This window comes from Arachis hypogaea, chromosome 1 (genome assembly GCF_003086295.3).
Source record: "Arachis hypogaea cultivar Tifrunner chromosome 1, arahy.Tifrunner.gnm2.J5K5, whole genome shotgun sequence".
Classification (NCBI taxonomy): Eukaryota; Viridiplantae; Streptophyta; class Magnoliopsida; order Fabales; family Fabaceae; genus Arachis; species Arachis hypogaea.
This window is the reverse complement of record NC_092036.1, coordinates 9434168-9460230: the sequence shown is the minus strand read 5'-3', so window position 1 is coordinate 9460230 and position 26063 is coordinate 9434168. Positions and strand designations below refer to the sequence as shown.

Here is a 26063-nt window from a genome sequence, read left to right as displayed (position 1 = left end):
CCTACCTTTGATAAATATATAAAAGGGCCACCATATCTTCTTTTCTTTCTTTATTTTTTTTTTAATCTTAAAATTCCCAGCTATGGTAAAACTTTTTTTTTTCAAATGTATAGTCTCAATTCTTGCATGGAAGCTTTATTATTATGATATGATCTGAGACTAGCTTGGCAATTAAATTGCCTGCACCTAGAGTCACAAGCATAGAAGAAAATGCATGCCAAGAATGAAAAAAAAAATAAGAAGATAAATTAATATGAATAATTATACATGGCACCACCACATCTTTTAAATTAGGTTTTCTTCTGCCTAAAATTTTGCTTCTCTACAAAAAAACTACATTAGTGTAGGCTCTTTCACCCTATACAGCAACACTACAATCACCTTTCTGTGAAATATCCTCATGGGTTTCAATGGAAGAATGTTGTTGAGACACTTCTATTCCTGCTTTAGCAGATGGCTGTTGTTCACTCTCATTGCTAATATGGGAAAGTTGCGAATTAACAAAATCATCGTCTGCGTTGCTCTGATGCGGGTTGACCTCCCCAGCAGAGTTGCCAAGACGCGACTGACTGACATCTGCAGCTGTCTCTGCAAGGTTGTTGTTAATCGCGTGCATGGCATCGTCGCAAACCTGTGAACTATCATTCACCATAGGATAGGGTTGTTGTACATCATGAACCGTGTTGGCCACAGTTAGTTCTTCGATATTCTCTTCACCAGTCATATGGTTAAACTCTTCCTTTATTTCCTCACCAACTCCATCCTTTAGATCTTGATGGTTAGCGTCGGCAGCAAGATCGTCCGGCTTGTTGTGATTATCAGCAACGGCTGCATAGTGCAACTCTGATTGGTTGACACCAATGTGTGCATCACAGAGCTGCAGATTCTCACTGTCACCTTCGGCGTGAATCAACTGGACAGCACTAACTGCATTCTCTACAGAACATAATTGTGCATGATCCAACTCTCTATCAATCCTTGTAAGATGTAATTGATCAACCGGAATAGCAGTACCATAAAACTGAGGTTGTTCATCTTCACTAACTGCACTAGTATATTGAACTGCACCATCCTTCCGTAATCGTTTACCCGCGCCTTTTCTTCTAACCCTCTCCTTTCCTCTTACCCTTTTTCCAAGTTCAACTTGGGGGGAGGTTGAGACCATGACCGGACCGCCAATTTGGTCTCTCAAACATTCATGGGCGATATATCTAATCCGTGATATCGATTCTATTTGTTGTGGATCCAACCCTTTCGTCGAGAAGGTATCCGCAATGTGCGCAATGTCCCTCAGACCAGCATTCTGCATAGATTTGTTTATTTTCTTTAAAAAGCATTTCAAACTTAATCTATAATAGGCAATAAGTTATATAACCGAATTCATTGCACATATCCTTACCGTTCTCTGGAACTCGGACGAGAGAGAAATAGGCCTCCCGATGAACTTTCGAGTGATTCTCAAATACCATTCCATGTACTCACTTTCATCAATACCTTCATCGCTGTCAACAATATGCACACGGCGTTCCATCCATTCATTAAGCTCTGATTCCATTTTACCGGATAAATCAACCCCGCCATCCACTCCTCTACTCTTCCTCTCCCATCGCTCTACATCCTCTGGGATTGATTGAAGCATGCCATACTGCCGTAAGCACCGATTTGGAAGATGTCTTTCTGCCTTGTCAAAGCATATCAACATTGTCTTCGATCTCCCAAGAAACAAAGTTCTTTTGATATGTTCAGGAATTACCATGCTGTCCATGTTTCTGTAGGGTAGCCACTCTACCTGGACATTGATAACAGTGAAACTTGATCCGTTTAAAAAAATCCGAGTATTCCCAGATCATAATTAAACATAAAAATCAAAACAAGACTTACATCACATGATTTTAGCGAATCCAAAGCTTTGCGATAAAAAACAACATCACGATTTGCAGTCGGACCACTTTGTTTGCCTTTCCATCTAAGCACAAATGGAAATCGATCATGCATCATATCAAGATTAAGCTTTGGGCGCCCGATATTTAGATGAAAGTAACTCCAACACTGCAAATAGACAATAACTGATTAACATATCATTTTGATAGAAAGGAAAATTTATGTTTGGGAGGAAAGGACAAAGATAGAGGGTTAAGGGAAGTAGAACAAATCTAAACTACCTGCAGTAGTGTTAAACAGCCACTAATGGTGCTTTGAGTTTTCAGCGATGCATTACCCAGTGCTCTATACAAGAATCCTAACGCTGCGGCACCCCAGGCATACTGTCCACATCTATCAAAATTCTCAAACAATGGCAAGTACATCACAGGGACTTTATTACCCGTAGTGGTGGAGAATATAGTGCTACCTACAAGATATAGAAGATAAGCACGAGTATGTTGCTCTATTACTTCGATGGGAGCATCTTCAGGGCAGCGAGAGAAGAACTCTTTCAACCAACTCAGCTTCACCATTCCACCACTTGTGTAGCCAGATTCTGGCACCTTGCCAAGATACTTCTCACAAACCGAATTGCACGCGGTATATGTAAGACCTATTACAGCATCTCCATCAATTGCTAGACCAAGCAAGAGTGCAACATCTTTAAGGGTTACCGTCATTTCTCCAACATTCAAGTGAAAAGTATTTGTTTCTCTTCTCCACCTTTCGACTAGAGCAGAGATAAGTGGATTGTCCAGGCTAATAGCTGGGATTGACCTCAAGTATCCAAATCCAGCCCTCTCTACCAACTCGATCTGTTTTGGGGTAAGTGTCCACTGATCAAGTTTTGAAGTGTGTTCATGACATCTGAGAGCCCCACGCTCCTGTTAAAGCATTAATGAGAAAAGACTTCGATAAATAATCAAGCAATTTATAAGATCTTTCAGCCAAAAATATGAAGCAACAGGGCTTCTCGGCTAGCGAACTGCACCTGTCCATCCCATACTGCTGTGGAAACATGCTTGTCTTGATCATAAAGAACCGAACCATCAATTGGACCCGGATTAGTTGCATAAGGGTCGCCTGCTCCTACTTCCATTAGCATGACTATGACAACATCCAAAAGGAAAGCAAAATAAGAAAAAGATGCCTCAAATTTTATTTATTTTATTTTGTAAGCATTCTCAACAAGCAAGAGGAATGGTGGTTGCGGATAATGCAAACTCAAAAGGAAGAGGGAAGAGGAAAACTAAAGAAAGAAAGAAACTTGTCAATACATGAAATCACAAAGCCCGCAAATCCCAAGGAATAGTAACCACAGTCCCAAATTATTAATTACGAGTTTGAATACATATACAAAAAAATGAAACAAAATTATGCTTATGCAGTAAAACAATTAAAGTTGAAATGGAATGATCTTGCGTCTTCCAACCAATTTAGGAATGATATCCAGATATATTTTTCTTATTTTCCGCTACACACATATATTAAAAGCAGAAAGCTAATCAGTGTTTTAAAAAGCGATTATGGCGTGGTGGATTTCTTCCTTGCCGCCATACAGTGGTCGCCACGATGAGTTTTTCGCGGACGGCAAAATGGCGGCGGAGCCATGGTGGACTGCAATAGAAATGGTGGAAATTGGCGGGTTTTTTTTCTTTTTGAATTTTGAAAAAATTTTAGGGTTATTTTAGTAATTTAGGAAACCCTAAAATGCTACAACTCACCTTTCTCAGCCTCCTTTCTTCATAAAACTGCCTCTTCCTCTCTGACGGTCCAAAAACTCTTCTATCTCTCCGTCTCTGCTGCGCTGCTGCCAGAAGAACCACCAGCAGCATGCCAGGCAGCACCGTCCGGCACCAGTTCCTCCTTCTCCGTCTTCCCTCTCCGTCGTTCTCTCTGCATTCTGGCGAAGCCGCTGCTGCAAGCCACAGGTTCCCTCTCTCTCTAGTTCGTAACTTAGTTTTTGTTCCAGACTTCTGGTGTTCCTACCCTTTTTTCTTTCCTGTATCCCCTTTTATTTACCTAGGTTCAGTGCAATAAATTATATTATAAACCTCTCTATTTCCAATTTTTTTTCAACTTATATAGGTTCAATTAATTCGATTCAAGACAAGCCCCTACCTCTAATGCCCCTACCCCTGCCTCTTATATTTTATGGTGTGTTATGACTTGATGTTATGTTTATTTGTTGAATTCGTCACTGCATTTGCTGAATTAATTGGGTAGAAAGTTGATTAAATTGATTAGATTTTATAATTTATTACATTTGGAATTTTTCTGCATACTTTTTTGTACATACATGTATTTTTTAGGTAGTCCGCCATTTTCGCCATTTCCGCAGCGCCATCCGCCATAATTTTATGGCAGATTTTTTGCTTACAGCCATCCATAATAAAAAAAAAAAAAAAAAAAAACTATGAAGCTAACATAAGTAAAAGATAAGAAAGCTTTTTCTTTCTTTACCAGTATAAAAGAAGGGCTTCTACTGCAGAATTCAGCACCAGATCATTCCTGCAATTTAAAGCAATTGACTGATAAACAAAGCACAAGCCTCAACTTTCACTTCCATCTAATCATGCTTTATGGGTTACCAAATTCAGTTTCCTTGTAAGCAACATTCTGAGTGGAAATTGCCACGGCTGAAAATATAAGGAAACACGATATTACAAAGGTCTGTTGATATATACAAAACATATGCAAGACCACAAACAGCATGAAGTAAGTTGATCTTAATTTATTATTCCTATGTTCAAAGGTTCAAAGGTCTTGTAATGTGGTTACTGTGTAATCATGCAGCACATTTCAGACCCTTTTTTAATTAAAAAAAAAACTTTAGAGCAAATAGAATCATCCCTGAATACTAAGTGCATGCTCCAACCCTCAATTTTAACCAGTGCCAAAATGCACACTAGGAATTTGACATAATGGCCATGGCATATGGATTACAGTAGGTCCTTCAGGATGATTTGAAAGTCTCTAGTTTCTAAAATAGAAAACGTCATACATATGTAATGGCATGCTACATAAGTAGAAAAAGAGAAGATAATGATACAAATTTAAAGAATTGTGTTAAGGTATCTGATGTAGGTTGCTATTTGCATCAAACAGCCATAAGATTTGAGCATCTCAAGAGGTAAGTAATAACATGAAGCAACAGTAAATTGTCAACATGATGATGCATGTATAATTACACCCCACAATCCTTGTGACTACAAACCGAAAACAGGTGGCATACTGAAGTTTAGATTGAACCATTAACAGTGAGTGGAAGAAAATAAACAATGACGGAAGGCAATCAAGGATTAGAATGAAGAAATATAAGCTATACCTAAGGAATTAACAAAATAGCATGCCCTTGATCTTCCCATCCTCTCTTCTTCCTCCCCTACACTCGGCACTTTCTTTGACCAGAACCCTTCTCTGTCTCCTTTCATCAGTTAAAAGGATAATCCAATGACTACAAACAAAATATGAACCTTCTGACTTGAGGTACACCTTCCACAACTTTCACTAACAAAACTAATTCCATGATAATAAACACTTAAAACTTACTATACAAGGATTAACACAAGTTTCACTCATTTTAGTTTCATTCAAAACCCCAAAGGAATCGTTTTTTAAGTAAATAATCTTTTCGAATTCAAACTTTCTTGGGATTTCTACTCAATTAGTCTATTGAGATAGAAAGTTCATTTGGTTGCTCCTTAACTAATAAAATACCCCTAAAGTATTATCTGAGGAGTACTTCTTGAACTTCACATGAATCTCTTTTATACAAAAAATATGTTGATATAAGAAAGAACATTTTTGCTACTTTTGCTTCTACTTGTATGCTGTAACAACTAAAGCATCAATCTAACATGCTCTAACTTTCATCTTTCAGTAACATATTAATCTCTTGAACCTTGAACTTCTACAAAAACCAACTAGGATTCCGGGTACAACCTATTTCATGCAACAACAACAAAGAGTGTACAAATAACAATTCAGCATAAATACATAACAACAACCCTTCCCGTTTCGTTGGAGTCCATTCAAGTCACCCACTTTAATGCAAAATAAACAAATAAATTTCCGTTATGGGCACCATCATTCCCCTAAAAGAAATCATTGCATCCACACATAAGCACATAACATTTAGGTTACCACCCCATCAAAAAAAGATCAAAACTTGGAGCAAATTAAGCAAAAGGGTATCTCACTTGGCACCATCCAAAAAAATTTGAGAACTCGGGTCCCACAAAAGTTTTGGGACCCCGCTCCCAACAGAGAGAGAGCATAAGAAAATGGCGGAGAAGAGAAAAGGGATCCGCGTGGGGTATTTTAGCTTTGGAATTGCATTGCATTTTGTAATGAAAAATAAAAAGGAAAAAAGAATTTAGAGAGAGAGAGAGAGAGAGGGCTTACACATAAACAGAGTGAAGGGATTGATTGTGAGGAGAAACAACACGATACGACTTCCACCGGCGTCGTCGCTTGCCTTACCACTAATAAAGAAAAGAAAAAGAAAGAAAGCAGCTTCCTTTGTTTTCTTCAGGGCAAAACGCAAAAACTAACGAGTACTCATACCCAACGGCCTTCCATTGGGTTCTCTTTGGGGCTTCGGCCCAAACTATTTTATTTCACATTTTTGGTGATCTGGACTTATTGGCCTTTTATTGGCCATCAATAACGATGATAAAGTTTGTGTTAGTAGTAATTTAGTATAGAAAAAGTATATTAATTATTATATTTTAAATACATATATAAAGAGACACATCCAGAAAATATATCTATAAAGACACTTTTATTAAATACAACTATAAAAAAGATATTTTTATTAGACACATCTACAAAGACACTTCCATTAAATACAGTTATAGATAAGAGCAGAAGTTGGCAGAAATGTTGTTGGTAACGTAGCGGGATTGTTTAGTATATTCAATAAAATTAACCAACATGGGTTGATAAAGTGGTTAAGCAATTTAAGTCACTAGTCAGTTAAGTGTTGTGATTCAAATCTTACCTTGTGTATACAATAATCTATTGGCTAGTAACAAATCCTTAAATGGAGCTCTGGTCCGTGACGGATTAATTAGGGGTGGCAAACAGGCCTAAATCCGCCGGGCCGACCCGCGTAACCCGCCAAAAAAGACGGGCTAGGCTGGAAAATTGAGACCGCCAAATAACAAAAGTCCGCCTAACCCGCACCGCTTAAACCGCGGGTTTTGGCGGAGCAAGGCGGGCTTCCCCGTCGGGCTTAGCATTTTTTTTGGCAAGGGATATTTTTACAATTTTTTTTGCCAAAATCCAACTCTCCCAACCCAACTTACAAGAGAATGAAGATGAAAATTGAGTGTTTTGGATTATGTTTTATTTTGTTTTAGAGACAATATTTATAATTATGTTTTGGATGAAAACTTGGTTTATAATTATGTTTATTAGATATTTATAATTACAAAGACTTTAATGTTTGTGAATATAAAAATTATAATTTGTTTATACTTTTAGAAATTATAACAGTTAAAAGTAAAAAACAGAAGAGATTTTTTTATACCTTTATATATATGATTTAATAGTTAAAAATAAAAAAAAAAAAAGAAAAAATTTGGCGGGCTTTGCCCGCCGGCCCGCCAGCCCGCCGTTAGGCGGGGCAGGCTGGAATTTTGGGACCGCCTCACTAGGCGGAGCAGGCTTCTTGTGGGGTGGGGCGGGGTGGGACGAGCTTCCCCACTTGCCACCCCTAGGATTAATCCTTGTTATGATGGATTAGGAGATACTCTAAAAAAAAGTATATTCAATAAAATTTCATAAAATTAAATCAAATTACGTTGGTCTAATGGTTAACTCACTAGTCTGTTTAACCAAATGTCGAGGGTTCGTATCCTGTCTAGTACATGCGCCAATGCATTGGCCAGTAGCAAATTTTTAAATGAAGATCTCATCAGTGACAGATTAGTTTTTAGTCTACCGGACTGGAAGATACTGTAATAAACCAAAATATTCAATAAAATTACCTAAAATTAATTTTGTATAAAAACACAATTTAATATATAAATATCAAAATATTTTGCACCAATAACACATCGAAATAAATGTTAAAATTTTGTATATTCAAGTCAACAATGTATCGATCATGATAGATATTTATGTTGTAAAATAAATAAAAGATATATAAAATATAGATGTGTAAATAGAAGACTTTAGTATTAATATAATTAGTTCAATAAAAATCATCCATATATTTATATGCAATAGCGAAAAGAAAGAGAGAGAAACTATTAGTAATGTATATATATATAGAGAGAAGGGCGTTTTATTGCTTCTGTGTGTATCTTCCTTCGTAGCAAATCCTATATATATATATATATATATATATATATATATATATATATATATATATAAAGGGTTACTTTTTCAAAATCAATTAATTATACAATCTCTCTTAATATTCTCAATGACATAGAGAAATGGTCATCCACCTCATATCCACTTCACACTTATCACAACACTCCCCCTTAGATGACCATTTAGGATTATGCCTCGTTAAAACTTTACTAAAGAAAAATCTAATGGGAAAAAACTTTAGAGAAGGAAAAAGAGTACATTATCCTTTGTGATGGGAACTGCCTTGTTAAAAACATTGTCAAGAAAAATCTAATGGGAAAAAACCTGACCAAGGAAAAAAGAGTATAGTCTCTCCCTCTTGTCGACATCATTTAATGTCTTGAAATTGGCACATCCCAATCTCATGTACCAATCTTTCAAAAGATGATTTTGGGAGTGACTTTGTAAATAAATCTGTCAGATTATCACTTGAGAGGATCTGTTGGACATCCATTGTCCCTTGATTTTGAAGATCATGAGTGAAGAAGAATTTGGGAGAAATATGCTTTGTTCTATTGCCTTTGATATATCCGCCCTTAAGTTGAGCAATGCATGCTGTATTATCTTCAAACAGGACAGTTGGAGCTATCTTCTGATCAGTCAATCCACATGATAACATAATATATTGGATCAAACTCTTGAGCCAAAAATACTCGTGACTAGCTTCATGTATTGCAAGTATTTCAGCATGATTAGAGGAGGTTGTTGCTATCGTCTGTTTCGTGGACCTCCATGATATAGTTGTACCACCATATGTGAACAAATATCCAGTTTGAGATCTCCTTTTATGTAGATCAGACAAGTATCCAGCATCTACATAAACAACTAATTGTGACTTGGATCCATATGGGTAAAACAATCCCATATCAATCGTTCCATGAAGATATCGAAAGATTTGTTTGATTCCATTCCAATGTCTTCTGGTTGGAGAGGAACTATATCTTGCTAGTAAATTCACAGCAAATGATATATCGGGTCGTGTATTATTAGTAAGATATATTAACGCTCCAATGGCACTAAGATATGGTACTTCAGGACCAAGTATATCTTCATTCTCTTTTTTAGGATGGAATTGATCTTTTTTCACATCCAAATATCTTATGATCATTGGGGTACTTAACGGGTGTGACTTATCCATATAAAATCTCTTCAAGATCTTTTTCTGTGTATGTTGTTTGATGAATGAAGATCCCATTTGTTGTGTGCTCGATCTGCAGACCGAGACAGAATTTAGTCTTTCCAAGATCTTTCATCTCAAACTCTTCTTTTAGAGCTTTTATAGTTGTTAGAATCTCTTCAAGAGTTCCAATGATATTTAAATCATCAACGTGCAGAGTAATTATAATGAATCCAGATGCAGATTTCTTTATGAAAACACATGGACAGATATCATCATTCTTGAATTCATTTTTGGTCAGATACTCAGTAAGACGATTATACCACATTCGTCCAGATTGCTTTAGACCATATAAAGATCTTTGCAATTTGACTGAGTATAACCCATGTGAATATTCAATGGATGGTTTAGATATCTTCAGTCCTTCAAAGACTTTCATATAGATATCACGATCTAATGAGCCGTATAAGTAGGTTGTTACCACATACATTAAATGCATACGTAGTTTATGATATGCGGATAAACTGACCAAATAACGCAATATTATCGCATCCACTACAGAGGAATACGTTTCTTCATAATCTATATCGGGCCTTTGTGAAAAACCTTGTGCCACAAGTCGAGCTTTGTAGTGCACAACTTCATTTATCTCATTTCGTTTTCTCACAAATACCCATCGATATCCAATAGGTTTTACATCTTCTGGTGTACGGTCTACAGGTCCAAAGACTTCACGTTTTGTAAGTGAGTCTAACTCAGCCTTCATGGCTTCTTCCCATTTTGGCCAATCATTCCTTTGTCGACATTCTTCGATTGATCTTGGCTCAAGATCTTTACTTTCATGCATGATATTTAATGCCACATTATATGCAAATATGTCATTGACAGTTGTCGTATTCCGATCCCATTTCTCTCCTGTAAAGACATAATTTATCGAGATCTCGTCAATTTCACAATTTTCAGGTACTTGAATGTCTTCTGGCGTTAAAACTATATCAGAATTTTGAACAACTGCAGGTGTCTCTACTATGTCTTTTTCAACAGGAATCGTATTTACCTCTTTTCTTTTTCGAAGATTTTTGTCTTTGGAACCGACAAGCCTGCCATGCTTCTGGTGTGAATTTGCTTTAGTGGCTACTTGTCCTACTGGATATCAATTCGAATTGGGATATTTTCCGTTGGTATATAAGATTTGGTTATCCTCTTTGTATCGGAAAATGCATCAGGCAATTCATTTGCTATTCTTTGCAAATGTATAATCTTTTGAACTTCTAGTTCACATTACCCTGATCGAGGATCTAAATGCATTAACGATAATGCATTCTAATTAAGTTCCTTTTCAGGAAGCTTATTCTCTCCCTCTAATGTTGGAAATTTTGATTCATCAAAATGACAATCCGCAAACCGGGCTTAAAATACATCTCCAGTTTGTATCTCAAGATACCTCACTATAGAGGGAGAATCATATTCAACATATATCTCCAATTTTCTTTGGGGTCCCATTTTGATGCGAGAAGGTGGGTACGATGGGAACATATATCGCACACCTAAATATTCTTAAATGGGAAACATTTGGCTGCTGGCCAAAAGCTAATTGCATGGGAGAGAACTGATGGTAACTCATTGACCTCAAACGAATAAGTGTTGCGGCATGTAAAATAGCATTCCCCCAAGTCGAGGTTGAGAGATTTATTCTCATAAGTAAGGGTTTAGCAATCAATTGAAGGCGTTTAATAAGTGATTCTGCTAACCCATTTTGTGTGTGAACATGAGCTACTGGATGTTCAACACTTATTCCATTAGCCATACAATAAGCATCAAAGGTTTGGGAAGTAAATACACCAGTGTTTCAAGGGTTACCTGAAACTAGGAGGTCGGTCTTGGATGAGATCTTCTAGACTGACTAAGGTGGCTGTATCCGACTTGTTGGAGTAGGAGGCGCTGTTGTTCCTCATTCACCGGAGGGGGTGGTACCTGCAAGAGACTCCGATGTTTTAGTCAGTACGGGCTTTAGGCATGTTTTTTTTTGTAGAATTGGAGTATGAGTTATACCTGGGTGCTCCAGTGTATTTATAGTAATGTTTGATGACCTTCCTTGAGATAAGTTTGTTATCTTATCTTATCTTTTGTGGGTGAGGTCATTATCTTTTGGCCAGCCACCTTCTAGTGGGCGGTGACTCTTCTTTTTTTGGGCCTCTTTGGGCCTTCTTGGGTCTCCTGTGGCAGTTCGTCCAAGCTCTTTACAGAGAGGTCAGTGGTCGACCAACCCTTGAAGAGGTCGGCCGGTTTGTTTTAGTATAACCCGGACCTTATAGCTCGGTCCCGGGTATGAACAACCAATATTATCAAGACGAATTACTTTGATTAGATTTTCTGGAAATTGTGATCTTAATCGAATAATTTGAGCAAGTAATATCGCAAACGCCAAGTTGCGAGAAGATAATAAGCACAGATGTGACCATCTCGAAGATGCATCTATTAGGATCATAAAATATCTAAAAGATCCACATGGTGGATGAATAGGTCCACATATATCGTCTTGAATCCTTTCTAGGAATTAAGGGGATTCAAATCCAATCTTTACTGGTGATGGCCTTAAAATTAACTTTCCTTGAGAACATGCAGCACAACAAAATTCACTAGTTTTAAGAATCTTCTAGTTCTTTAGTGAATGTCTATGGGAGTTTTCAATAATTCACCGCATCATGGTTGTTTCCGGATGATCCAATCGGTCGTGCCAAATTATAAATGCATTTGGGCTAGTAAACGTCTGGTCCACAATGATATGTGATTCAATTGTACTAATCTTGGTATAATATAATCCAATGAAAGTGAGGGTAACTTTTTTAGTATAACCTTCTTATTTAAATCATGAGTTGTGATACATAGGTACTCATGATTTTTTCCATTCATTGTTTCAATGTGATATTCATTTCGACGAATATCTTTAAAACTCAACAAGTTCCTCAAAAATTTGGTAGATAATAGTGCATTATTTATTACGAATTTTGTTCTTCCGGGAAACAAAGTTATATCTCTTCCGGAGCCTTCTATCACATTACTTGAGCCAATAATATTATTAACATATTCTTCTTTTGGCACAAGATGGGTAAAATATATATCACTTTTGAGAATGGTGTGTGAACTTGTAATATCCGCAAGGCATACATCTTCATTATATGTCTTTGCCATTCTCTTCAAAGACAAATAATAATAAAATAGTAAAAATATATGCACAGTAAAATTATATTCTTAAATGAAACCATTTTTCTAAGAAGTATTGTACATAGTATTATATACTAAAAATTTTATTATTATTAGCACATTCAATCATTCAAATACATCATAACGAGTGGTTGAATTTTTAGCATCATTTGAAACAAAATTCGTTTCCTTTCCTTTGCCGTCCTATTTCAAAGATGCTTGATAAAGATCGACTAGGTGCCTTGGGGTACGATCCGTACGCGACCAATGACCATTTCCACCACAACGGAAACAATTATCCTCTGTTGATTTATTTTGCCCATTGTTTCTTTCTTTATCTCATTTCTGGTGAGATCCTTTGTGAACATAATTGCTTTTCCTTCCATAATTTTTTCGTTACTAAAACCTTGCTATTTACCTCTTCTGGGGTAATGATTTGCCGCATTTACTTTAGAAAATAAGGCGGCGCCAGTTGGGCGCGCTTCATGATTCTTTAGAAGTAATTCATTGTTGCGTTCAGCAACAAGAAAGCAAGAAATTAACTCAGAATATTTTTCAAATCCTTTTTCTCGATACTGCTGCTGCAGGAGCACATTCGAGGCATAGAAGGTCGAAAAAGTTTTCTCTAACATATTGGGCTTGAGGAAGTATCACCGTCTTTTGATTATTGTAACTTTCTTCAAGGTCTTTCCACAGATCTACAGGATCTTTTAATGTGAGATATTCATTTTTCAATCATACGTCAAGATGACGACGAAAGAAAATCATAGTCTTGGCTTTATCTTTATGGGATACATTATTTTTAGTCTTAATGGTATCTCCAAGATCCATTGAATCAAGATAGATTTTAGCATCAAGTATCCATGATAAATAATTATTTCCAGATATATCAAGAGTACTAAATTCAAAATGAGAGAGTTTCGATATAATAAGAATTTGTTACCTGAGTCTTCCTAAAATTTTATCAGTCTCGTGCTGATAATGTGTTGTAAAATAAATAAAAGATATATAAAATATAGATGTGTAAATAGAAGACTCTAGTATTAATATAATTAACTCAATAAAAATCATTCGTATATTTATATGCAATAGCGAAAAGAAAGAAAGAGAAACTATTAATAATGTATATATAGAGAGAAGGGTGTTTTATTACAGAGCTGTGTGTATCTTCCTTCAAAGTAAACTTCTATTTATATACATATACGGGGTTACCTTTCCAAACTCAATTAATTATACAATTTCTCTTGATATTCTCAATAACATAGAGAAATGGTCATCCACCTCATATCCACTTCACACTTATCACAACAATTTAAGAAAAAATTATAAATTTAATACTTTTATGCAAAAAGGTATCAAATTTAATACTATGCTTATAGAATTTACTAATGTAACCAATTATTATTCTAATTATAATAGCATCTTACAACTATACAGTATAATACAAAACATTTATGCATTATCCTAACTATAATACCTATAATGTCAGTTTTAACTAATTTGTTGAGTTCCAACAAATTAAATAACTATTATCCTACTAAGATTGAGATTGCTTAGCCTAGTTCCCTGCATTGACTTGGTACCATTATTCTCTTCTTTGTTCTCTTCTCATTTTTTTACCAATTAATTTCCCACTTAACTCTCTTTTCACTTCTTCCAAACGTGGAAAAATGAAACCCCGTTCCCACTTGCAAATTCCCTTACGTATATATTATTGCACATGTAGTTTAATGTATTGGAAAATAAAAGAGACTTGATATATATCATATTATTACACATATAGTTTTCCTACGTATATTAGATACAACATACAAGATAATCGATCCATTCAACATGTCAAAAACAAGACATTGAAAAATTGATGTATTGGTAAATAGAAAAGACTTTATGTAATATCACATTAGTGTACACAATAGATAGATCTTTTGAAATGTTCAATTTAAGGCCAAAAAATTTGCCATTGAAAATTAAAAGTACAACTTTTGATTCTGTTGGCTGAAAATTAAATAAATTAAAACAAGGGGATGGAAAAAATCAATCCTCCATTGAAGTAAATGGGACAAGTATGCAAACTTCTGAGTAAATAAATGTTCACTAGACATGCATTTTACCTAAGCACATTGATTCGTGCAATTGTAACCAGTGTGAAATTAACCTTTGCCACTATTGTTTCACAAAGTGATGAACATGTAAATTTCCTTACAGTTTGTTAACCAATCATTTTAAAGAAAAAAAAAACAACATTAAGAGTACCCCCCAAAAAAAATCAATTTTAATAATGTTGTGGCAAAAATATTATACAAGACAACAATGGTCAAATGTGGCAGATCTTATGAGAACATCCGGAGGAAGTTGTTTGCATAAGCCATTGGCTTGACATCAGGATGTGGCTGCAAATTCAGAAAAGATAACAAGAATGTTTAACATCAAATTACTTAAGCATTTGAAAAGGTATGATCTTAGGAATTCAAACTTTTATATCCTTAAGAAAGATGTAATGCAGCAGGATAATAATACAAAGCATTATTTATATATCAACCATACTATGTGTACACCAAAATCAACCACCAATGTAGAATACATATTGAAATACAAAATACACATTAAAAATGAGTTAAACTACACATGTATTTGTACAAATACATAGTGGCTGATTTGGTTGCTGATTTTGGGTATGCAAATAGCATTTTTAGTTATCTATTTATGTTAAAAATGATAAAAACATAAATATAGCATAGCACAAGTGCAAAGTATAGAAGTTTATATAATACTAACCACTGCTGTGAATGTGACAATGTTAGGTTTCAAATCAGGAGCTTCAAATCGAATAAAGGCACCTTTGTTACCCATCTGTAGCATTCAATTGAATATCAGCAAAAATAACTAAAAAGTAACATCACATTGATCTTTCTTCCCCTTTGCACACTAAGTATTATGTTCCATTCACCCTAAATGGCTAAATATGACTGAAAAAGCATCCTCGCCATTCGTCCAAGCGCCTAACATGCCTAATTACCTCATTCAACTAATTTAAATAATATGTATGCTTACACAAAGCATAGCCTTTAAAAATGACTAGTTAACAGTATGAAGAAACATATTAAGAGTGATAAATCTATTCCTGTTATTGCCTTCTGGTTTGGCTGATAACAATAACAACTGCCATAAAATTACAAGAGGAACGTTAAAGTATTAAACAGAAGAAATGGATTGAATTACCTGGTCACAGTAATTTGGAGCAGAAAAAACAGTTATGAGTTTACCATCATGCTCAATTTCATAACCCTCGTCCTTTACTTCATGAGATCGCACAACTAAATCTGTAAATTGGTTATTTGTATGAGGTCACCAATAGAAGAGATAGTATAGTACAAGGGCAGTGGAAAACATACCTAAATGATTTTCTTGCAAAAACCTTTTCGTCACATCTGCACCAAAAGAAAGACCTACACCACGCTTACTTGGGCCTCGTCCAGGGAGAGGTTGTGGATCACTCCAGAGCAATTCACACATCAATCCTACAAAAACAAACACACACAAATGAAACTACAATACAAAGTTCAGAAAGGATTGAGATTTCAGACTTCATACAGAAAAATAAGAGAAAACTAAGAGTAATTAAAGAAAAAGGAATTCATCTAACCTTCTTCTGGAGGCTCACAAAACCGATTAATTGCTCGTATGTCAGAGAGTTTCACCCCATCAACACTAAAAAGACCCCCATGAACGACAAAAACTTTCGAATTTATCACATGAGCCAAAGGCAAACAGCAAAATACTTCTGCAAATAGTTCCACAAATGTGTCACTCAATTTTGAGCGCACCTCACCCTCAAAACCATATATCTTGTTCATGCTCTTGCTCTCATGATTTCCTCTAGCTAGGTATATTGCTGAAAAACATGATAATATAACAGGTCAGGATATTTTTGGGGGAAATAATTCTAACATTCCTGGAAACAGGTTAACAAGATAGTGTAAGGTAGTAAGCGAAGATCAGTGGAAATTCAAATTCCCAAAGAGCATAATAAAGTTTATTTGAAACAATAAAACTAAATGCTGCCATTTTCAGCTTAAATTTTAGAAGGAATCGTGATGAACGCAAATTAATAGTCAAAAGAAATTTTCTATGGGATTTTGACTGATCTATGATGGTAATCAGGTGATTAAAAATGAAGAGACTACAAAACTCTTCTTATTTTCATCTCAGTAAAATTCTCAATTTGCCCCCAGAAAGATCTATAGGACAAAGAATTCCTTAGCATATCTAGAAAATGCAAGAAAACTTTATAAGGGAAAATATGGAAAAGATAAGAGATCTGGGATCCACCTGATGGCGCCATGCATTTAAACGCAAACAGAGTGAGGATGACTTCCAAAGAGAAAGATCCTCTATCCACAAAGTCACCATTGAATAGATATGGATTATCGTCTGAAGGAAGTCCATTAAGCTCAAAAATATTCAAAAGATCATAGAACTGAAGCAGTCATTAAAAGGGGAAATAGGTTAAGGAAATGAAAAAAAAAAGGAAAACAAACAAAATAACAGCAACCAAAAGCCAAAAAACAAGACAATTAAGGAAAAGGCTACATTCAATAACGCATACACGAAACTGGGGAACCCTCCAATGGTGGGAGATTTTTGTGAGAATTAAAATTTTTTGCTTACATGAGTGAAGTGCTACTATTAATGTCACTAAAACATTTAACAGAATATTCACAACAATTCAAAGAAGTAATAAATCAATTACCTGACCATGCACATCACCACAAACGGTAAAATGTTTTCCATCAGGAACTGTTATATCAACAAGAGAAGGCAAGGCTTGCAACAACTCTCTAGTTTGCAATACAATCTGGTAAGCATACCTAAACCATCAAAGTAGGACAAGCATGAGGTTTTCAATAACATTTTTAACAAATTAACATATGTAACATGGAATGTTATCCTTCAATACCGTTTATGTAAGCACTTCTGATTCTTGAAATCGTCCATCATTTTCTTTACAAAATCCAAGGTAACTACATCCCCCTCTATTCTTGCTCCTGAATACTGTGCCTCAACATCTAGCAGTAAAATAAAGCACCAAAAATTGTTTCACGCCCATGAGTACAAGAACTTGAAATTAGTTAATGATATAGTATATACAAAAACTAAATAAGGGGGAAAAAGAATGGAGTATGTATGTTAAGGACTAACAACAATACAAAGTTGACAGGAAGGACTAATTAATGACTGTTACAAATGATCATTTCTGTTCTAGTCATCCACTTTAATTAGTTTTATGCATTGGTCCTTGAAATTAATAATCCACAAAAGCAGAAAAATTAGATCATCTATGCCAAATCCAAAATCATCTATAAAAACATCATAAACAATTTGTGCAATTACGGAATTATAGTTTGCAAATGGCAATCCATGTAGCAGTTCAACACCCATTAATAAAATTCAAACAAGGTTGCAAACAGATGAAAGTACAAAACAATAGATAATACCATAACAATGTTTCTTTGTTGATTAGAATAATGATTTTCGTCCCTTCATTCATGCAATATCACATTAATTAGGACAAAATATGGCAGCAGATCTGAAAGGGATAAACTTACTTTTTGTCATAGCAAGCTCATGAAGGGAAAAAATAATCACATTGTATACACAGTTTCTTTGACACACAATATGGATTTTTCTTCCTAGGGAAGAGCAGGGTGGTTTTGACTTGTTTGGAAAACAGCCAATAATAAAAGTGACGTTGCACTATAAAGAACAAAATAGAACATTTTATAATGCATTGTCAATAATCAATAACAAATCAAAATTGTTGGTTTCAGAAGTTCACGGAATGATTAATTAGTTTTATATCTTGCTTAATTCTTAAGCTAAGACCTAGGTTATTAAATGACTCCTAAATATACCAGTATTGCGGCCACTCCACCAATATGCCCCAAGGAGCAACAGCAAACCAATCACAATTGCACTTATTATTGTGGCTTTTGATGTCTTGAACATCACCAACGCTGCCATAACTGCTACTGTTACTGCTGCTATGGCCACTTCGGTAGGCACCGAATAATTGTGGCCCTTTCCTATAAGAGTGACAATTTATAGTAAATTATGACTGGTGTATCAAAATATTCATATATAGACAGGCATAAAATGTCCACAGAATATGAAAAGGGACTTGGGAGTTAAGAAAGGTTGAGAAAGGTATGTGACGGAAGTACCTGGTTTTTATTATTATTGTCATTATAGAGGAAGAATGACAGTAATTACCAATTGATTTAGGGAGAGAAAAAATCACATGCATCAACCTAGGGTGAAAAAGGGATGGTCCTCTATGCAAAGTTTAAACTCCTTATCATCTTTCACACATTTTGTATTTTGCGACTTAAAAGACATGAACTTCAAACATCTGACTCAAATTCTGATAAATCTAGTTTCTTTACTCTGCCTTTTTTCCCGTCTAACTTACCAACCAATAAGATATATGAAGAACAATAAGGCAGAATTTTGGAGTAAATTAAAACCTGGATGGTAAATTGGCCTATTTGTTCCATATGGCAATACATGGTCTATTTCAACATGCCAGAGTTACTTTAACCCATAATCTGCTTACACTTAGCAGAGTATTAAAATGCATATAGATCATTGGTTAATCTAAGTAGATTATCAGTTAAATTGGTTTTTGATGATCCTCAAGCAAGGAGCAGGGTCTTGGGAATGAGGGCAACGAGATGGAATAGGAATAATGAGGACAAGCTGGAAGATAAAGAGCAGAAATAGGAATGAGCTGGAAAAAGATAGTTAACAACTGCAGCAGGGAAATGTGGATATGGAGAGGGAAGTTGGCGGTAAAAAGATTATTCCATCACCTGGCACTGCCTGGGACATTGGTATCAGCTTCTTTTCATATTCTGTTTTTATCAATGTAACTAGGGCTTGTCCCCTAGACTATCTACCATTTTCAAATTTTATTAGTATCAGATTAAGAGAGAGAGAGAGGGGGGGGGGGGGGGAGAAGAAGAGAGGAAAGTTAAGTGAGGGAAAGATAGAAAGAGTTTGGAGAGAACAAGTGATATTATTCATTCTTTTTTTTCTTTTGTTAGAAATGAGTGATATCATACTTAGTTACATACTGACCCTTGATACTATTACGTTGAAAGAGAAGCTTCACAGTTCAGCAAAATAGCACCAATCTGTTACAGAATTGGCAAATGTGCTTATCATACGGAGTCAGTCTATTCCCGACTCTAACATGCCGTTCAATTAAGAGGGGAGCTTAGATATGTGGACTTGCATAAGCACTCAATAACCTAGGCAACTATAATTCGCAGCAGGTCCATGAAGCTGTTCTTATTGCTATTAATACTGCTAACAATACTACTTACCAAAGGAAATCCTACCCATAGGCCATTCAAATTTTCTACAAAGGAAATGTAGAACTGTTAATAGCCAGTTCTCAAACTAGGAAATTCCAGTAACAAACAAACAACAATTAAATTCGATGAAACTAAGGATTACAAACTCATTTTGAAATGGCAGTAATTCAAAAAACAGAAATGATCCACAGTCCTCATAAAGGATATCAAGATCCTCAAAATACATGCAACAAGAATGACCACAACAGGGAATGCTGCAATCAAACTATCAACTTAATCAAAATCAAGCTCAGAAACCCTTCTTAGGGAATTGATGCATAATGCATGTGATGTCATTTCAAGGGCAAACATATTAAAACTGCCATATCACAAAAGTAAATGTTATGCTACTTCTAATCCACTTTATCTATCGCAGTATCACTTTAGCTACATGCACCAGAATTATGTAAACAAAATCAAGACCTAATTACAATGCATGTTTACTAAAATGCTCTTATTAAGTTTACACTATATATCTTGATTAGTATAGTCCTAGAACTGTGTGAAAGATAAAATTAGAAAATTAAAATAAATAGTTAATTAATATGTGAGAATGAAATGAATAGATAAAAATTTTTTACTCAAACTGTCAGATAGAGTGGACTAGAGGCAATAAAACACATAAAATATCAAGACAGCATTAAATAACAAAACAAAAGAATAAAAGCCCACAGGAAAATAAGTGTGCACAAGAGGAGTGGGAATAGAATTTCATAATATAAAGATTCTGTCATAAGAAACCATAGTCAAAATAGTACCTATTGAATGGTAATCTATAGATTCAGCTACTGAACGTCTTTGAGACTCTGGTGCAGCAATGGCTTCTTCAAATTTAAGTTTCATAACTGCCTTTTCACATTCCTTCAATTTCTTTGTTGCATCGGGATCATTTGGACACATTTTCTTGACCTATTGAATATAAGCATATTACATCAAACACATTTAGATATTGACACAAAGTACATGCTAAAGACAAATAAAAAGAAGATAATAAGTTACTTTGAAGAAAAGTAAAAACCAAAAACAATAGAATGGCTCAAAAGATCTCTAGTATAGAGTACGATTAAAAGAGTTATAGAAACTAAAAATAACGCTCAAGGCCAAAGAACTGTAGGCTTCTTCAACCATATAAAAGAAGGCTTAAAAGATCTCTCATACCAAAATAAGGACGTAGTCTGCATATTAACACAGTACATTTTACAGACCAACAAAAAAGATGTAGTCGAAGTTGCTCCAAGAGACAGGAAAAAGCCAAAAAAAAATGTAGATATCATCAAACCTGAAGTTACAAGAACAAAATACAACATTTAGGGACAAAGAATTGTCTACTTCAGCAAGATGCTAATGTTACCTGCTGAAAATCCTTAAGTGCGTCCTTGAATTTTCCTAACCCAAGATGAGCAGCACCTCTTCTGTAATAACCCTATCACAATAAACCATATTCAAGGCTTACATTACAATTCCAACGAACTAAATGCCAGAAAACCTCCAGAGTTTTAGGAATCAAAATATCAAATCACCTTCGAATATTTGGGATCAACTTCAATAGCCATTGTAGCATCTTGTATAGCACTACCATACTCTTCAAGCCGAAGATGAGCAAAGGCACGATTAGCCCAGTAAACTGCATTGCGACTGTTTAGCTCAATTGCTTGTGTATATAAATCAATGGCTTGGGCATATTTCCGTGCTGAAAAGGGAACTCAGAGGATAAGCATGCCGTAGTAAAGAAATCAAACACCAATTAAAAAATAATAATAAATATCTGATTTTAGCTTTTTCAGTTATATAGAAGCTTTTTGGTTGCAAAACAATATTTCAAAAGCTGAAACAAATGCACCCTAAGTCACAGATTCAAGGTTCAGCAGAAATTTACATAAGCTTCAGTGACTTGATGAAGATTTGAGAAACTGAACAAAACCACACGCAAAAAACAGTTTGCATATTAGTTACCGTTGAATGCTTCATTGGCAAGTTGTTTGAATTCTTCAGCCTTTGAAATATCAGTTTTTTCAGTTTCCATATTGCACAAATTTTATGTATATGGCGAACAAATTCGGAACATAAGAATCAATAGTTTCACTTCATTTCTGCGCAGCCCTTGACCTGATTCAATAAAACAGAGAAAATGAATAACTATATAACAATACTAACCAGCAGATGCTATTTGAGTTCACAAGAAAATTATAGCACTTCATAGCATGATAATGGAGAAAACAAGAGCGGAATAGTATATGCCAAATAATAATATTTATGCATATCTTTCATTTTCTGAATTTAGTTAAAACTTGCAGCAATCTCCCAAACAAGGGACAACCACCACTACCCCCAACCTCAATGATTAATTTTCAATTCCATAACATGATAAAATTCCACCAGCCTCACACTAATATCATTTTATCATTCCCCACCCATACACAATACCCTCTCAAGCTACCTCTTCATTGCTGTTTACTGGACCAAAACAATAAACTTTCCAACAGTAACTTATATTTAGAAAAATAATAATAATAATAATAAATCCCTTTTAACATAAGGTTCTTACTTCTTAGGAGGAAGATAAATAACAGAATAAAGAAATGCTAAAAGGCACCCTTAGATAGCTGCAACACAAACAAAGCCAACACCTTTTTTTTTTCCTTTTGTTCATTATCAATGATATTATCTTATCTATCACATGTAAACTAAGATTCTCCACACGTTGAGGAAATAATAGGTACACATGAAACAAACAAAAAAAAGGATAAGAATTCAATAAAAAAAATAAAGTAGTGATTAATAGAAGGTGCGGAAGGTAAGGTTCCAATCAAGTAGTGGAAAAAGAGGACCTGGTTATGGCTTCAATTGCAGCACACGTGAAGAAGAAAGGAGAGAGAGAGAGAGAGTCAGTGAAAGTGTTTTATAGTTACCGGCGTGTGGGTTGGGTTCAGAGCAGTCGGAAAAGGAAATCTGAGAGGAAAGAGAACACTGACCAACGAGAGAGAGAGACTCTGTTCCACACTGTCCACCCTAATAATCATCACGGTTTTCATGGCCCCGACCCGGTTCTGAAACTTCAGGATCTCATTTTCTTTCATTTGACTTTTCTCTTTTTTTTTGAAAAAAAAAAAATACAAGTGGAGTTAACTTCACGTAAAGTTGATAGCTGAAAGTTGACTAAATTTTTATCTAACGACTCTCAACTATCAACTTTACGTGAAGTCGACTGAGTTTTTACAAAAAAAAAAAAATTTGGATCTATTTTTTTATTCTTAAAAATTTCTTTCCCATATTTTCTCTTAGTCCTATCTATAAAATAAATGATAAAAGATTACATTTTACCTTCTAAAATAAAATTCAAAATTTAAAAGATTCAAATCTAAAAAAATACACCGTCAATATTATTAACTATTTTAAGTTTTTAACCATATTTGTGAAAAAAATACAAATAGGGTGGTGTTATCAAACTCGAATTGTCAAATTTCAATTCTTTTAATTCAACTATTTTTAACAAAAATATTATGCGTAATTATCTATACTAAAAATTAGTCGCTAAATTAACATTTATATATTATTTATTTTATTTTTAATATGAATTTTTGTGTATACATGATTGATTTTTGTTCATACCCTGGCCCAATACCAAGGCCCAGGCCCAACTAAAAGGCCTAATCTAAGGGATTAAGCCTAGCTAAGCGCCGCCTTCCACATAAGAAGTCGGTGCCATGCACGACTTGGTCTGAAGAGGTCGGATGTGAGATTAGCTGGCAGATGAACACTCATTCAAATGAGTAACCGCCCCTAAAATCTCTCTAACCGTCTCATAAAGCCATATCTTAACCTCCCCAAGATAATAGGGACGGTTACTACCCTAAAGATACGGCACTACACCAACGGTGGTTATTGGCTCACCACTATAAATACACTGACACCCCTCAGGTATCTCTAAGTCCAATACTCTCTAAGACCTGCTTACACTCTTGCTAACTTAGGCATCGGAGTGTCTTTGCAGGTACCACCCCCCATTCACACGCGAGCACAAGTCGGACGGAGCCTCCCGAGTTGCGGACCTACCTGGAGTTCTCCTCCGTCATACACTTGGGCCGCCGAACGCCATCCTCAGCATTAATCTCCGGTTACCTACCGTAACATTGGCGCCGTTGCCGGGGACCCGAGAGATCATTCAACGATGGCGGATAGATCCCACGAAGAGGGCCATGTGGAAACAGATTCTGAACAAGAGAATCTGAACATGGGTAATGACAATGAAGACACAGCCCAACAACAAGATAACGACCAACACAGAGAGGGTACCTCCGGAATGAAGAATCCGAAGGTAAACTCCTCAGAAGGACGTGAATCCGAAAAGGGCGGACCATCCCATGTAACTGAATTAATGGGACTAGTCCATAGCCGCCTGGAGCAATTGGAACAAGAGCGCGAGAGGCAAAAGGAAACCGAAAGGTACCTTAAAGAGGAGATGGAACGGCGAAAAGAGTTAGAAAGAAAACTCTTGCAACTAGAATCCTCCCTCAAGAACTCCCGCGATGAAGGAGAAGATCAACTCCCGGGCGGAGAAGATCCATTAAGCGAGGACATAATGAGGGCAAAAGTTCCAAGGAACTTCAAAAGCCCTGATATGGACCTCTATGATGGAACTACGGATCCAAAGCATCATCTTAGCAACTTCAAAAGTCGGATGTATCTAGCTGATGCCTCCGACGCTACGAGATGCAAGGCTTTCCCGACCACTTTATCGAAGGCAGCGATGAAGTGGTTCGATAGCCTCCCCCCGAGATCCATCACTAGTTTTGAGGACCTCTCAAGGAAATTCTTGATGAGGTTCTCAATCCAAAAGGATAAAGTAAAACATGCACCGAGCCTCCTGGGAATAAAACAGGAGGTCGGAGAGTCTTTACGAGCCTATATGGAAAGGTTCAATAAGACATGTTTAGAGATTCAAGATCTGCCGACAGAGGCAGTAATAATGGGGTTAGTCAATGGACTTAGAGAAGGTCCCTTCTCACAGTCCATATCTAAAAGACACCCCGTTTCTCTAAGTGATGTACAAGAAAGGGCCGAAAAGTACATCAATATGGAAGAGAATGCAAGACTAAGAGACTTGAGTTCACGGCCTGGACCTACTTCCTCCTCTAGGGAAAGAGAAAGGGAAGTCAGGAAAAAGGAAGAACCCGGTCTCGAAAGGCCCAGAAAGTATCACTCTTATACTCCTCTAAAAGACTTCTATAGTGGATGTGTACAGAGAGATTTGCAACACCGAGAGGCTGCCACCCCCAAGACCTATCAAAAATAAAAAAGGGGGAAGCCGCAGCGAGTATTGTGAGTACCATAAAATATATGGTCACTCCACCAACGACTGTTACGACCTCAAAAATGTGATAGAAAACCTGGCTAGAGAAGGTCGGCTTGACAGATATCTCATGGAGAGGTCGGACACCCATGGAAAAAGAAAGCGGGATGATATGGATAGGAGAGATCCTCCACCGCAGACCCCTGAGAGACACATCCACATGATCTCAGGAGGATTTGCGGGAGGTGGAGTCACCAAATCTTCTTGCAAAAGACATCTCAAAAGAGTCTACCAGGTCGGGGATGAGACACCCGACCTTCCCACTATATCATTCACAAAAGAGGATGGGCAAGGGATAATCCCCGGGCATGACGATCCCGTGGTGATAACTATGATCCTAGCCAACGCCCATCTCCACAGAACCCTAGTAGACCAAGGAAGCTCGGCGGACATCCTCTTCAAGCCCGCCTTCGACAAGCTAGGGTTGGATGAAAAAGAATTGAAAGCTTACCCCGACACCCTATATGGGTTAGGGGATACGCCAATAAAACCACTGGGATTTTTACCCCTTCACACCACCTTTGAAAAAGGGGAAAAATCAAGGACTCTGAGCATAGACTTCATAGTCATTGATGAAGGGTCAGCCTACAATGCCCTAATTGGCAGGACTACCCTTAATCGTCTTGGAGCAGTGGTATCAACTCCCCACCTTTGCATGAAATTCCCGACTCCAGGAGGAATAGCAACG

At 36.2% G+C, this 26063-nt stretch overlaps 2 protein-coding genes across 14 annotated transcripts; both read right to left on the bottom strand.

Annotated features, from left to right (window-relative positions):
• Positions 1–224: 224 nt before the first annotated feature.
• LOC112795355 (protein MAIN-LIKE 2) lies at positions 225–6476 on the bottom strand. Of its 10 annotated transcripts, none has more exons than XM_072237084.1 (9): positions 6331–6476; positions 5252–5380; positions 4515–4562; positions 4387–4434; positions 2915–3030; positions 2163–2807; positions 1882–2049; positions 1400–1789; positions 225–1324 (listed from the first exon to the last, which is right to left on the bottom strand). In XM_072237084.1, the coding sequence occupies exons 5-9, from the start codon at positions 3026–3028 to the stop codon at positions 359–361; spliced, it is 2283 nt and encodes a 760-aa protein (XP_072093185.1). In that variant the 5' UTR covers positions 3029–3030; positions 4387–4434; positions 4515–4562; positions 5252–5380; positions 6331–6476; the 3' UTR covers positions 225–358. The 10 variants fall into 10 exon arrangements, with proteins under 10 accessions (XP_072093185.1, XP_072093195.1, XP_072093200.1 ...); XM_072237094.1 differs by having other exon boundaries at positions 225–1303; XM_072237099.1 differs by lacking the exon at positions 6331–6476 and adding an exon at positions 6126–6314 and having other exon boundaries at positions 225–1303.
• An 8159-nt stretch (positions 6477–14635) lies between these two features.
• On the bottom strand, positions 14636–23082 carry LOC112795333 (serine/threonine-protein phosphatase 5). Of its 4 annotated transcripts, none has more exons than XM_025837275.2 (14): positions 22935–23069; positions 21979–22131; positions 21546–21715; positions 21377–21448; positions 20784–20934; positions 18523–18693; positions 17568–17676; positions 17361–17478; positions 16940–17087; positions 16254–16502; positions 16003–16128; positions 15830–15930; positions 15386–15460; positions 14636–15000 (listed from the first exon to the last, which is right to left on the bottom strand). In XM_025837275.2, the coding sequence occupies exons 2-14, from the start codon at positions 22046–22048 to the stop codon at positions 14941–14943; spliced, it is 1620 nt and encodes a 539-aa protein (XP_025693060.1). In that variant the 5' UTR covers positions 22049–22131; positions 22935–23069; the 3' UTR covers positions 14636–14940. The 4 variants fall into 4 exon arrangements, with proteins under 4 accessions (XP_025693060.1, XP_025693056.1, XP_072093165.1 ...); XM_025837271.3 differs by having other exon boundaries at positions 22854–23056; XM_072237064.1 differs by lacking the exon at positions 18523–18693 and having other exon boundaries at positions 22935–23082.
• Between the last annotated feature and the right edge of the window lie 2981 nt (positions 23083–26063).

What these genes read in the sequence shown, in the direction of transcription:
- LOC112795355 (XM_025837300.3), bottom strand. Translation starts at nt 3,028, where the DNA reads ATGCTAATGGAAGTAGGAGCAGGCGACCCTTATGCAACTAATCCGGGT. An exon ending in CAGCAGTATGGGATGGACAG is followed by an intron (nt 2,808 to 2,914) that starts GTGCAGTTCGCT and finishes ATGCTTTAACAG; the next exon opens with GAGCGTGGGGCTCTCAGATG. An exon ending in GCTGTTTAACACTACTGCAG is followed by an intron (nt 2,050 to 2,162) that starts GTAGTTTAGATT and finishes GTCTATTTGCAG; the next exon opens with TGTTGGAGTTACTTTCATCT.
- LOC112795333 (XM_025837275.2), bottom strand. Translation starts at nt 22,048, where the DNA reads ATGGAAACTGAAAAAACTGATATTTCAAAGGCTGAAGAATTCAAACAA. An exon ending in GTGGAGTGGCCGCAATACTG is followed by an intron (nt 17,677 to 18,522) that starts GTATATTTAGGA and finishes TTTTACTGCTAG; the next exon opens with ATGTTGAGGCACAGTATTCA. An exon ending in TTGTGAGCCTCCAGAAGAAG is followed by an intron (nt 16,129 to 16,253) that starts GTTAGATGAATT and finishes TTGTTTTTGTAG; the next exon opens with GATTGATGTGTGAATTGCTC.